Genomic DNA, 13,420 nt, shown 5'->3' with positions numbered 1-13,420 from the left:
AAGTATTTATTCATGGAAGAGAAAACAAAAGAGTTATCAGGAAACCATCCTGAAGGAGAGAATAGGAATTAGGCCCAAAAACCAAACTTATTTTGAGGCCTCACCATGTTCCGGAGTTGTTCCCTGATTTTTGGCTCCCAAGGGCCTGTGGCTTCTGGCCTTTGCTTTCTTGGTTTGGAGAAATAGAATGAAAAAGCAGGCGCCTCTTCCTTTTTGCCTAGCTTGTTGCACGTCTTTGCGATGAACAAGGGGCTCAGCTTAGCACATCGAAAGTCTTTGATACATAAGTCATCTACGCTCTCGGGCTCCTTCCAGCGGAACCTTGTAGGCTCTACCTTTGAGGCTTTCGGTATGTCATACACAAAGAAAACTTTATTCTGCAGCTTATTTTGGATCCAGGGGTGGCTTGAGGCCCAAACAAGTAGTGTTTCTTGTATCTGCATGGAAACAAAGACCCTGGAGTTGGCTCACTGTGGGCTGGGCCTGGGAAAGGAGGTAGCACCTGAGTGGAAATTCTAAGACATGGTTACTATGGCCCCAAGGAATTAAGCCAAGGGACAGCGTCTAAGGACTTTTGCCCCAATTCCCCACTGTTGACTGCACAAATTGGAAGATGAATGGGAGGGGTATGTGACAGGAATGACTTACACTCTTCTTCACAGCCTGGGTCTCTTCTGCATCTAGCATGTCCAGCAGCAAGTGGAACACCTGCTGATTACGGATCCCCAGGGCACCCTGGGCAGAGAATGAATAAATCTGCCTAAGTAGCCAACCCCAGAAAGGGGAGATGCCCATTCTTTCCCATTTTACTCCCTTGAGATGACTCTATGATCTACAGAGAGATATGGTTTCCCTTTCCTTGGCTTTGGGGATCTAGTTCCCATTATCAGCAAGTCAAGACCTTTTCTGTAATACCTGTAATGTTAGCATCCTTCAAGGCTTGAACCTTCAATAGAACTAGAATTCTGAAGTAAATAACCTTCCCAAACCACAGTTCTTTCTTATCCTCAGTAACTGACAAGCCATTTTCTCCCCCACCATCATCAATACACATTAAGTATTAAGTCAGAAAAAATAGCCTGCTTACCAAAGAGATGATTGCTTCCTGGCGGTCACTGGCATCTGGGCTCATCAGTTGCCTGTGTAGAAGGGAGTATGTTGTTCAGTTATAGGAAAGGGAGAGTGAGAGGGAGGCTGGTTACATCGCAAGCCCGGAGTGAGTCGGGCGTGATGAGTGCTGCTAATTTCCTTTCCCTCTCTTGTTTCTCAGATCAGAAGCTGGGGGGGAACAGATAGTGTAGTTTGCCATGAATCACTAACATGGTGATCAGGGTTTGATCGTCACCACAACTGTTGGCCTTTTGAAACTTCCCTTGGGGTTGTGGTACAGTTTTATAGTAACCCTGAGTGACATTACTAGCTTTTTTTAAAAAAACAAAAAACAAAAAACAAACAAACAAACAAAAAAACAGATAAAAGCCTAGAGTCAGAGTGGCCCGCCCAGAAGTACAGATAAGGTTTTCAGCCAACCCTTCTGTTGCCTTCTGGCCCTATCTAGTCCAACTCACGCCTCCATCAGTTTCATTATTAAAGGCTTCATCTTGAGAACTTCTGCTGTTTCCGATACAGCCTGCCTCATTGCCTGCAGAGTGGGACAACAGAAAGAGAATGAAGGCTGTACCGTTGCAGTACTTCATACACCGCTATTAATTCAACACTCAGTTTTTGTTACAAAAGGCATCTGCCTTGAGCAACTGCATGGGCAAAGGACAAGCCAACAGGCAATTCCAGTACTCTGAAAGGTGCACATAGGATTTCCTTATTCAGTGTTGGGTTCTGGGATGTCTTCCTGGAGGAAGTGATGCCTCAGCTTGTCGTTGAAGGAGGAGCGGAAGGATGGAGTGGAGGTGGGGGGCAGGGCTTTTCAGAATGCCCTCAGTAATTATACTGGTATACAAGGGCAAATCGGGATATAGCCACCCTCAGCACAGCTGGTATGTGGCTCTGAGAAGTAAAGCTGGAGAGGCTCTGAGCAGGGTGATGCACACCTGAAACCTCAGCACTTGGGAGGCAGAGGGAGGAGGAGTGTGAGTTTGAGGCCAGCGACAATGAGTCTTCAAAGAATCAAGGCCTGGAGACATAGCTCAGTGGCAGAGCACTTGTCTACCATACACAGGGGCTTGGGTTTGGTCCTTAGCACTGGAGGGAACAAACTGAAGAGGTCAGTAGGGCTTGAGACGGGACACAAAGTAAGTGAGGGCGCTGGAAACCACTGAGAAGTTTTGTGAAGAGGAGAGAGAGAATCTCCATCTTAGGACAATGGAAATGCTGCAGTTCTATCAAGTAAAATGCAATGGGTGTGGGAAAGGCAGGACTGGTGATTTGGGGAAGCTCCCCCTAGGAGGTGCTGTGTGGACCATCCTTGCTTGTCACATCCCATGTTTGCCCACAGGGTCCTCACACTTGTAACTGAGACTGGCTTTGAATTCCTGATCATCCTGCTTCTACCGTCCGAGTGCTAGGATTGTGGGCGTGTACTACCACACTGGGCTTGGAATAGTCTGGAAGGAGTAATAGCATTGTCATAGGAAGAAAGGAGAAGAAATGAATACAGGAAGCAGTTTGGGTGGCATTTTTGTACTGAGGAACTGCTTGACCAGACAAGGTAGATTAAAAACATGGACAACATGAGAGGAATAGGGGAAAACCAGTGTGATACTAGGGTGTGGGGTTTGTTAGGAACCACCATCTCCAGAGAAGAAAAAGGAGACAGATTTGGGCCCAAGAGCTATGGTCTCACTAGGAAAGGTTCGTTGTGTATCTTCCTCTTGAGCAGGTCAAATGTGAGTTCCTCCAGCCCCTGCGCCTGGATCTTTTCCAGCCCAATGGTCTTGAGCATCTGGGTAGCTTCAAAGCGGTCCTAGGGGAAGGGACAGGGAGGTGTGAAAGATGATATATATTTTTCCCATCCTCCAACTGTCCTCTTCTAGTGCTGAGGCAGGTAGCCTAGAGCTTACGTCAAGGACGTCAGAGTGTAGTTGTTGCAGAATGGCCCTGGTGACCGCAGCTGAGTGAACATTCATCATCTTGACCAGCATCCTGAGTGCCTGTGAAGGATGGGATGGCAGCAGGGTATGGTGTACCCAGCGGTGTGTTGATAGCCAAGCAGACTTTAGGGCTGGGCCTAGAAGTCACTGGAGAACTGGGAGAGGGTGCTTCTTTCTGCCCCTTGGCCTTTGGAGTGAGAGTACAAGTGGGTGTGTGCACACATAGATGAACACTCATACCAATTATATGTACAAGTGTGCACACTTACTTGCCCATGTGTTCCCATAGTCATATATTTACATATTTTATTCGTAGACACACAGAGAACTGTGCTGTGCCCCAAGCTGAAGCTTGTTTTTTTTTTTTTGGATGTGATGGTAGGCCCATACTCCACCCGAGACAACACTGACCACTGTTTTCCAAGCACTTCCTGGCTTCCTGCCTCTCGTACCTTCATCCTCTGAGGCATGGGCCCTTGGCCCAGACATAGCAGCAAGAACTCTCGGACCATGCTGTTGCCGGGCCTCAGGAAACCTAAGCACAGGGCTGCCTCCAAGGACACTTCATTCCATGACTTGTCTATCAGTTTCTGCAGCACAGGCACCAGCTTTTCCTCATTTCCGATTTCAGGCCTCTGAAAGGGAAACGGTATTGAACCGGGCAGCAGGGGGCGCTATGTCTCCAGCTGGCATTCCCCATTAATTTCATGTTTTCTTTTTTGAGATAGGACCTCATTTTATAGGTGAGCCCAAATTCAGGATCTTCTTGCCTCAGTCTCACAAGAGCTGAGATTTCGGGCACATGCTGCCATCCCTGGCTCAGGCTTCCTGTTTTCTAGAATATTGCTTCGTGTTTTTTTTTCTCTAAACTAAGCTGCTGCAGGCCGTCACATGGTGTTTGCACTCTTTCCCTTACTTTTTGCTGTTGCCTGCTCTCTCCTAAGCCATATCTCTTTAGAGTGAACTTTTTTTTTTCTTTTTTTCTTTCTTTTTCAAGACAGCATTTCTCTGTGTGGCTCTGGCTGTCCTGGAACTCACTCTGTAGACCAGGCTGACCTCGAACTCACAGAGATCTGCCCATTAGGAGTGAACTTTTTGAAATGCAAATTACATTTTGGTTAATACTTCTAATAGTCCCTTATATAGAGTAAGAACCCAGGTACTTAAAAAGTCCGCAAAGCCACATACGGTCTGGTCTGTTAACTGCTTTGAGTAGACCTTCATTTCCTGTTGCTTTTCCTATTCTGATTCCACTCAACACCACTGGCTTTTCTTGATGATCCTTGACCATGCCAACGCTGTTCCTGCCTTTGTGCTGACTAGTCTTTCTGCCTGGGACACCTTCTCTCAGGTATCTGTAAAGCATCTTCGTGTCTTGCTCAAACGCACTGTTCATATTGGACCTTCTCTGTCTACCATGTCTGCCACCGCCCATCCTCATCCCTACTTGGCAGTCTTGGTGCTCCTTCCTTTCTCCCACCACACCTGTGACCTCTAACATACTATATACTTTCATAATTAAATTATTTTGTGAGTCCCACAACAAAGGCAGGGTGCTTTGCCTTTTTGGTTTTTTGTTTGTTTGTTTGTTTGTTTGTTTGTTTGTTTGTTTTGATAATCCCAAAGGACCAACAGTGCCTGGCACATGGTAACTGTTTAATATGTATTTGCTGAATAAATGGATGAGTAATGGATTCTTTTTCACATGAAGCACTGTTGGAATGAGAGGATGAGGGCTGTAAAGGGGGAATAAGTGAGAGCCATATCAGTGGACTCCCTTAGTTTCTGCTCCTTTTTGACAGAAAGCTTGCATCAATGGGCTGCTTTAAACGTGATGGTAACGATGGTTCCCACTTAAAGAGCACAGGCATGCTGGTTTCTTATAGAATCTCATTTAATCTGTTCAACTTTGCAGAGCTTGTCTAGCTGTGAGTATATCAGCCTATACTTTTGTTCAACCTTAGAGGGAACTCCACAAGGACAGTGTCTTCTATTAAATCTAAGAGTTAGGCTACCCTCCTCTGGACTCAAGTCCCAGCCCAAATCACCAGTTACCTTGACCTTCTCTGGCCCAATTACAGATTCTCTTCCCAATCACCTTGCTATTAGGCACAGCAGCCCAGGAGTTCAGAGCGACTCGTAGCCCCACCAGGGCCTCTCTCTTTTTACTCTCGTTTTGTCCTGTCAGGTGTTTGATGAAAGCGTGGATCACAGCCTTGTCCAAGCAACCTGGGCAGGGAGGGTGCTCAGGTCAGGCCAGGGCCTCCAGGATTGCTCCTCTTTGTAAGGACCCATTTAATGCCACTTTACTCTTAAGACAGGCAGTCCAAGTACTGGTTTCCAAGAGTGTTACCCACTGTATCAGAGAGCTGGCTAAGCATGAATGGAATTTGTAGAGCCTTCCCTGTCCCTCTCTCAAATCTGTTTTCCCTTTGCATCCTACCTTCTCTCTGCCCAGCAGTACCTAGTAAGGTAGTTCCCAGACCGTGCAGAATGCTAGGTTGGAGTGGGGTCATTCCCACTTCCCTTCCACCCATACCCATAGAAGAAAGTGGCCGCACTTTTATACCTCCTCAACTCCCTACAAAGCGTAAGAACATACCTAGGATGGCCAGGGCTCTATAGGCCTCATCCTTCACTTTTGCTGAACCAGTTCGAGCCTGATTTAAGAAGGAAATAGTGAGAACATACCCAAAAGTGATAGATTATTAAAGCTTTAAGGATTGTGTCAGTGTAACTTCTACAAAGCAGAAGTCAGAGAACTAGTGGCTTGTTCCTGCTCACACAGAGTACACAGGCAGGATGGTGCAATGGGAGCAGCACGGAGCCAGGGAGTCAGCTTCTGTGCACATCTTTGTGTGGTGTCTCGTAGTCACTTGGCTTGGGCCAGCACCTGGATTCTCAGAGCCTCTATTTGTGAGGCACGATTCACTTTTCTGAGAGTTCCGTAAGATTGTAGGTGTGACTATAAAGAATAATTAGGGCTCAGGCTGGGGGTGGTGATTCATGCCTGTAATTCCAACACTTTGGTCGGGAGGCAGGAGGATTGCCCACGAGTTCCAAGCCTGGGCAACACAGCAAAACCCTGTCTCCAACAAATGACAACAACACAACTGGCCACCGTCAGTGAGGAAAGCAGGGATGCTGAGCTTAACGTATGTGAGCCAGGAGTGATGTTTCAAGTCAGGATGAACTCAGTCCCAGGGTGGTGTACGCTTCCATGTGTGGCGATAGAACTCAAGGGCCGGGTATATGCTAGCCAAGGCTTTACTACTGAGCTCCCTCCTCAGTCCCTAGTGTTTCAAGACCGAGTCTTGCTCTGCAGCCCAGGCTTGAACTCATGTAGCTCAAGCTCTCATGGAACATAGAGTCTTCCCGCCTCCACCCCCTGAGTGCTAGGAGTACAGGCATGAGCTGCTAAGCCTGGCTGCAACTCCAGTTCTTTTCTGGCTTTTTAGTCCAAAATATTTTCATAAACAAGGAGGATCTTCAGATTCCCACGCTCCTCAAGCTGCAGTCTAAAGAGGCCACAGGCACAAGATGGGAACTTCACCACACAGCAGTGGACCTGACCTTTCCTGGTACTCCAGGAAGCCTCATCTTGTGCCCATGCTCCCGCCTTCTACAGACCTCAGACCCTCTTTCCTCTTTCCCTGAATTCCATGCAGCCCCCCAGACTCACCACCTGCCACAGCGCTTCTAAGACAAACTTGTTATTGATGCCCAGGGTCCCTAAAGCCTGCAGGAAGAGGGATGGAGGGAAGAAAAAAAAAAAAAAAGAACTTGGACACCAGCTCAAGAGTTATTGTCTTCTGGACACCACTGGAATTTATACCTGGGGTGTCCCCCGCGCCCCCCACCATCCACCTCTAGCTGCTTTTTTACCTTTCCATCTCAGTTACCACCCCTGGACCCTGCCCTCCCATCCCCTTGCTGCTTCTCACATAGGCTGCATAGCGCTGCTCATCCTCTCGTGGAGATTTCAGGCTGTTTGTGAGCTCCTGCTCATCCAAGGTGGGCCAATTGAATAGAAGAAAAAAGCAGAACTCCGAATTGAAAGGTGTCCAGGCAACTGTATCCCCATTCTCCCTTCCCTCCATTTGGCAGAGGACGACTCAGGGCTGACGGGTAGGTAAAGGGATCCACAGGAAAGGAGTGTCCACAGTCCTTGTCCCGCCACTGTCCTGACCTTTAGTCTTTGCCACTTCAGGTGGTCCTTGGTGGGATCTAATGGTCCTGTCACCAACTTAGGCTGTAAAGTCAACTTGGTGATAGAGACACGAAGGTTTTTTATTTGGGCACTGTCTTTGAAGTACCTGTGTGAGAAATTGCACAGACAGCCATGGTCCCTTTCTTCCTCCCCTCTTCAGGTCCCAACCGTAGCTGTGCCACAGAGTCTCAGAGAAGAGACCAGAGAGAGACTGATGTCAAAGAGGACTCAATGATACCCATTTGATGGAGTTGCCCTTCTAGAACCCCAGCGTTCTCCTAGCACCCAACTTGTCCCACTCTTGGCCCAACCCATTCTGATTCTTCCTCTCTTTTCCTGGAGTTGTTGTACGGTATGAAGAATGTGGAGATGGGCAAAGCACACCTTGGGAGCTTTCTCCTTTTCCAAAACAAATTCTTTGACTCTCGTTCCTTGCGTTGATCAAACAGGGTGCGCCAATGTATGAAGATATCAGGGTTCTTATCACGGAAGCAAGGAGTTGAGTTTGGCTTGCTTGGATGCACCCTCCAGCGCTCTGGATTTGGGGGGAATGCTTCCTTTGGCATCTGGTGGGGAGAGAAAGTGGCAGAGCCTTCAGAGGGCTCTCCTAGGCCGTTACTGGAGTGCTAAGGCCAGAGAAAGGCTATTGGAGGGAGGAAAAGGAAACATGAGAGATAGCACTTTAAGCCTCTCATCTAGGCTGGGGCCACAGCTACCATGTCCCCCATTATATGGCTTAGGGAAGTTACTTCATTCTACCAAGGCCTCAACCTTCTCTGTAAAATGAGTCTAATTACTTGTTCTGTTCCTCTCCCAACATAGTCACGAAGCTCACACACACTCTAGATCTTGAAGAGATTTGTGGTTTTTTTTTTTTTGAAGAGATTTGTAAATTGATCTGAGTTCACAATTTGAATAAGCTACTGCTTATTCAGACATGAGCACCTACTGTATGTTACATAGTTCTCCACCTCCGTGAATTTATTTCATAGGCTACTTGAGAAAACAGGCTTCCTTCAAGTACTTTTTTTCCCCCCCCAAAGATTTATTTATTATGTATACACTGTTCTGCCTGCATGTATCCCTGCACACCAGAAGAGGGCACCAGATCTCATTACAGATGGGTGGAAGCCACCACATGGGTGCTGGGAATTGAACTCAGAACCTCTGGAAGAGCAGTCAGTGCTCTTAACCTCTGAGCCATCTCTCCAGCCCTCAAGTTCTCTCTTAACTGTGTGGCTACTCTGCTGTGTGTGTTGCGAGACCACATGTAGGGCCTTATGCATGTTAGATCCCAAGCCTTTGACTGCGTGGTACAGTTCGGACTGTAGCAGAAGGGTTCGTGTAGGCCAGTGGTTTTCGGAGGATTTGGCAAAGATCCAACCATCTTTCAAACTTTTCTATCTTTACAACAGATCTCCCTGGGCAATAGGGAACAATGGGTTTCAGCCAGGAGCTCCCAATGTAGTGACTGATAGGAACTTAAGGGTTTTCCTGTGATTATCATGATTTCAAATCATGGAATGTTGACTTGTAGAAATAGTGCTTCTATGTTTAGCAAAGCACAAATAAAAAACTTCAAAAGGCTGTCAGCTTAAATTTGGATTTCAGGTAATGAATAAAATATTTAGGACATTTATATATTTTTTGAAAAGTCCCGTGCATTGTTTATGGGATATTGAAATTTAATTGGGCAGTCTGTGTTTTATCTGGCAACCTCAGGTAAGGATTGCTGCATTAGCAAAATGATTCCTTTTAGCAAGCACTCTGCATAGCCCAGGCCTTACAGACTTTGTCTCATTAGAAACTCTACACAAGGGGGCAGGCACTATTGACCTGCAATGAGGAGACTCTGAAGGCTCACTCAGAGAAGGAAAGTAACTTGTCCAAGATCACACAGCATTAATGGCAGACCCACAGGTGAATGTCAGTAGTTCTGTGAGCTAGCTTGACTTGGGAGGGAGTTTGGTGCCCTTCCTACTTTGACACAGCTCCTAAGGTAGTAAAAGTTACTTACCTTGTAACAGGACAAAGGCAGGTGAATGGGAGCCATGGCTCTTCTGTATTCTGGCAGGAGGAGCAAGGATATATGTGTGGTACAGATAAGACAGTAGTTTTTAAAGGCATTCATTTGTTCTGCAGTTAGTAAATACTAGCACTAGGTATTTCCCCAGGACCCAGGGTGGCACTTTCACTCAGTGCTCTGTAGTCTTCCTGTTTCTGTGCCCGAGAGCCTCTCAGAAATGATCAGGAACTTCATTTCAACCAGATCCCCAGGTGCCTTCCATGTCATTGACATTTAAGGAACACAGGACTAGCGGAGTGTTGTCAACCCTGGTTGCATATCAGAATTATTGGAATGCTAGTTGAACATGCCTAGGCCCTGTATCAAACTAATTTGAGTCAGATTTGTGGTGATACAGCCTAGGCATTTTGGGGAAGCTCTCCTGGAGAGCCAAAAATCAGTTAAAGGTGACAACTGTTGGTCTCATTCATTTTCTCAAATGTGAATGTGCAATAAACTCATCTGTTAAACTCAGCATGTTAAAACCCAGATTTCTGGGACTCATTCCCCTAGTATCTGATTCTCTAGGCTTTGATCTGATCATTCTGGGACATTTTGAGAACCACTGGTCTAGCATTTGAGGTAGAAATTCTGGTCTATAGTGATTTACAAAGGGAAACTAATGTGGAAATACACACGGGCAGTATGGCTGAGAGGCACCCGAGGGGCTGAGGATGAGATATTTATGATGACCCAGACCAAGGCTTGCATATAAGCAAGAGTTAGTCAGGTGGTGGTGGTGCACACCTTTAATCGAAGCACTCAGGAGGCAGAGGCAGGCGGATCTCTGAATTTGAGGCCAGCCTTGTCTACAGAATGAGTTCCAGGACAGCCAGGGCTACACAGAGAAACCCTGTCTCGAAAAATTAAAAAAAAAAAAAAATTCATCAGAAAAGTCAGGGGTAAGAGCAGGGGTTTTCGGAGAGACGTTATGCAGAGAGCTGGAGGTGTGAGAGTTGGTGCGGAGAGCAAGGCACAGGCATGGGAGAAGCTGGGGACACACAGGTGTCCCGACTTGAGATAATCCAGGAAATCCTACTGAAGAAAGAGAGACGATGCAGGGCTGTGGGGAGCCATCAACTGTTCAAAGGCTCGCCCTGGCCTTTCCCATGGATCTGCTAAACCCAGTGCCAGTGTCTGGGGTAGGGTCTGGGTAGCTAGCTTTGCTCTCTCAGGCCCCGCCCCTGGCCCAGGCCTTCCCATCCCTTCCTCACTTTTGTTCCTGTTTCGATATTCCAGCCATGGGTAGTTGAACATTGGCTTGGGGATTTGAGAGAAATTGTCCCGTATTTCGTGGCCCATCGTGTTTGATGTAGGCCAGAGGTGAGCTAGGACAGCCAAAAACTCAAGGATGTGAAGCCAAGGGGGCACAGCTTGACACGGCCCTTCTTCCTCTAGCAAGAGAAAACAGGGAGGCACTGGGACTTCCAAGCGCTAGGCAACCAGGTTGCTATGGAAACAGAACCCATTTCCATTGTTGAGCCCCACTGCCGGCCTCTGTTGGCCTGCTGGCTGAGCTGCTCACTAAATTTCATTTCCCTCGTCAGAAAAGTGGCAAAGCCACACATGTCTGCTCGACTCCCGTGGCTTTGGTGGGCCCACAAAGTGTTTGTGAACCACCAAGCTCAAGTCAGCCCATGTTAGGGGCAGGAGTTGTTCACAGGATTGGTCATCAGGAAAATGACAGGGATAGAGAAAGCTCTTTTAAACGCATCCCTCCCTGCTGGTAGGAGGTTGTGTGGTAACTGTACGGTAAAAGGGCCAGCCAAAGAAACACACCCTGACCAGAGTCAAAGAAACACTTGGGCCCTGAAACCAGAGCCAAAGAAACACACCCTGACCCTGAGATCAGAAGCCAATTCACTGACCCTAAAACCAGAGCCAAAAGGTTAAAAAGGGCCAGTGAAAGAAAAACACCTTGGCTCTGAAACCAGAGCCAAAGAAACCCACTCTGCTCCTGACTAACTTTGCACAAAAACCAACCCATCCCTGAGCACAAAACCAACCAAACCCTAAGCACGAGATCCAGCCAATCCCTGAGCTTGTCCAAACTCAGGGATTGAAATCTGAGCAATTCTCACCCTGAAAATTTTCACCCTGGAAAAACTCCACCCCTAAGAAGCCCTATATAAGCCCTGTCTGTGCCTGTTGAGTTGGCTGCTGCCTTTTCCCACCCTGGCAGAGGCAGCCACTCTCCTGGATTCCCCCCTCCCAATAAATCACACAGATGACAAGTAACAATGTCGGTTGGAGCCAGAGCAGAGCAGAGCAGAGGGAACAGAACTGTAACGCTTTTTCTAGGGAAATGTTCCCCTAGCAGAGCAGAGTTGTTACACTCCAGGGGATCTGAGCAAAGCTGTAACAGTTCTGCTGGGCCAACCCTCTCCTGCACAGGCAGAGTTGTGACACTGGGGAAACCTTTCCCTGGAGCAGAACTGTAAGCTGCTGTGCTTACAGTGACTTTGTGGTATTCCTTGGCTCCCATCCAAGCTGCAACATTTACTGTAAGGAGCTGCTCTTCAGATCTCTTCTGATTGTTTATGTAGTTCCATCTACCTTGTCACCTTTTCCCTTCCTTCCTACCTGACTCAGACCTTTCAAATCCACGGCAATGCTACATCATTTCTGCAGGCTTTCCTCCCCAAGCTCCCTTCCCTACCTGACTCTGATGTAATCCCTTTCTTATTCCACCCCAGTGTCTAACAGTACTGGCATGTAGTAGGTCAATGTGCAGCAGGAAGCCTACTGTGTGTCTTCTTTTCTTTTCTGGTGCTGTGATTGAAATGCTCTGACAAAGGCAACTTAAGGGTGAAAGGGTTTATTTTATTTCATAGCTCAGGTTACACTCCATTATGACAAGGAAGTCACAGCAGCCTGTCAGTCACAGTGAGAACACTTTGTGCTCACCACACTCTCTTCATTCAGTACAGGGCCGGACCCATGTGATGGTGCTGCCCACATTAAAGGAAGATCTTCCCACTACTTATAAACTGATCAAGGGGCTGGAGAGGTAGCTCATCAGTTAAGATCATTAGTGATGACCTGGGTTTGGTTCCCAGCACCTACATGGCAACTCACAATGGTCTCTAAGAACACACACGGTGCACAGGCATGCAGGTAAACACTCACACACATAAAATAAATACAATTTTTAAATTTATGTTTAAAAAAAGAAAAAGGGAAATCCCTTCCAGGTATGGCCAGTGGCTTAGTTGATTCCAGACTCCTTCAGGGTTTCTCTGTGTAACAGCTCTGGCTGTCCTGGAACTCGCTTTGTAGACCAGGATGGCCTCAAACTCACAGAGATCCTTCTTCCTCTGCTTCCAAAGTGCTGGGATTAAAGGCTTGTGGCACTACCACCAGGTCAGACTCATTGAGTCTTGACGACCAAGTTAAGGTTAGCACTTGATGCTCTTGCAGAAGACCTGAAGTTCAATTCCCAGCACACTCATGGTGGCTGGCAACCATCTATTCCCCAGTTACAAGGGATCCAGCAGGCACACATGTGGTGAACATACATGCGTGCTCGCAAAACATTCATACACATAAAATGGAATAAACAAATCTAAAAAATTAAAAATATGGATCATTGAGTCATCAGACTTAATGTAAGTAAACTGACATGATATGCTTTTATGTGCTACACAGATGAAGATAACATTATTCAAATGGAATTCCTACCAAAATTACTTCATCTAAGTCTAATTATAAGGAAATAAGCAAATTTAAACGACAAAATACAAAAATACAATCTAAACATCTAAACAATTTCAGGACCAAAAAAAAAAAAAAAGTTGTTCAGTCAGGTGATGTAGCACACACTTGAAATCCCAACCTGGAAGTTCAAGGCCAGTCTGGGCTATGTACTGAGATCCCAACTCAATAAACAAATGGTTGGGCTTGGTGGGTCAGCTGTGTAAGCTCAGCACTGGAGATGGAGGGGATTATCATGAATTCCAGGCCGCCCTAGTCACATAGGGAGTTCCAGGCAATTTAGGGCTACATAGGAAAACTTCCCTCTCTCTCCCCCGCCCCACAAAAGCCAAAAAAGTGTGTTAAAGAACACTAAAAAGGCCGGGCATTGTAGTGCATGCCTTT

At 46.9% G+C, this 13,420-nt stretch overlaps 1 protein-coding gene across 1 annotated transcript; it reads right to left on the bottom strand.

Moving 5' to 3' along the window:
* Nucleotides 1-10,579, bottom strand: Heatr9 (HEAT repeat containing 9). The gene is made up of 15 exons (XM_052759410.1): nucleotides 10,537-10,579; nucleotides 9,275-9,324; nucleotides 7,642-7,823; nucleotides 7,237-7,363; nucleotides 6,992-7,048; nucleotides 6,730-6,786; nucleotides 5,650-5,707; nucleotides 5,146-5,276; nucleotides 3,500-3,682; nucleotides 3,018-3,107; nucleotides 2,801-2,920; nucleotides 1,569-1,642; nucleotides 1,088-1,139; nucleotides 649-735; nucleotides 1-437 (listed from the first exon to the last, which is right to left on the bottom strand). The coding sequence occupies exons 1-15, from the start codon at nucleotides 10,577-10,579 to the stop codon at nucleotides 69-71; spliced, it is 1,680 nt and encodes a 559-aa protein (XP_052615370.1). The 3' UTR covers nucleotides 1-68.
* Between the last annotated feature and the right edge of the window lie 2,841 nt (nucleotides 10,580-13,420).

The sequence above is a fragment of the Peromyscus californicus genome, unplaced genomic scaffold (assembly GCF_007827085.1).
Source record: "Peromyscus californicus insignis strain IS unplaced genomic scaffold, ASM782708v3 Scaffold_3__1_contigs__length_106647218, whole genome shotgun sequence".
Taxonomy (NCBI): Eukaryota; Metazoa; Chordata; class Mammalia; order Rodentia; family Cricetidae; genus Peromyscus; species Peromyscus californicus.
Note: the sequence above shows the minus strand (reverse complement) of the source record. Positions and strands in the feature narration are given on the sequence as shown.

Excerpts from the sequence above, each read along its gene's own strand:
- Heatr9 (XM_052759410.1), bottom strand. The coding sequence starts at position 10,579 with ATGTTCAACTACCCATGGCTGGAATATCGAAACAGGAACAAAA. Across the intron at positions 5,277-5,649 it reads TAGAGCCCTGGCCATCCTAG|GTTGCTTGGACAAGGCTGTG; the intron begins GTATGTTCTTAC and ends CTCCCTGCCCAG. Across the intron at positions 3,108-3,499 it reads CCATGCCTCAGAGGATGAAG|GCACTCAGGATGCTGGTCAA; the intron begins GTACGAGAGGCA and ends CATCCTTCACAG.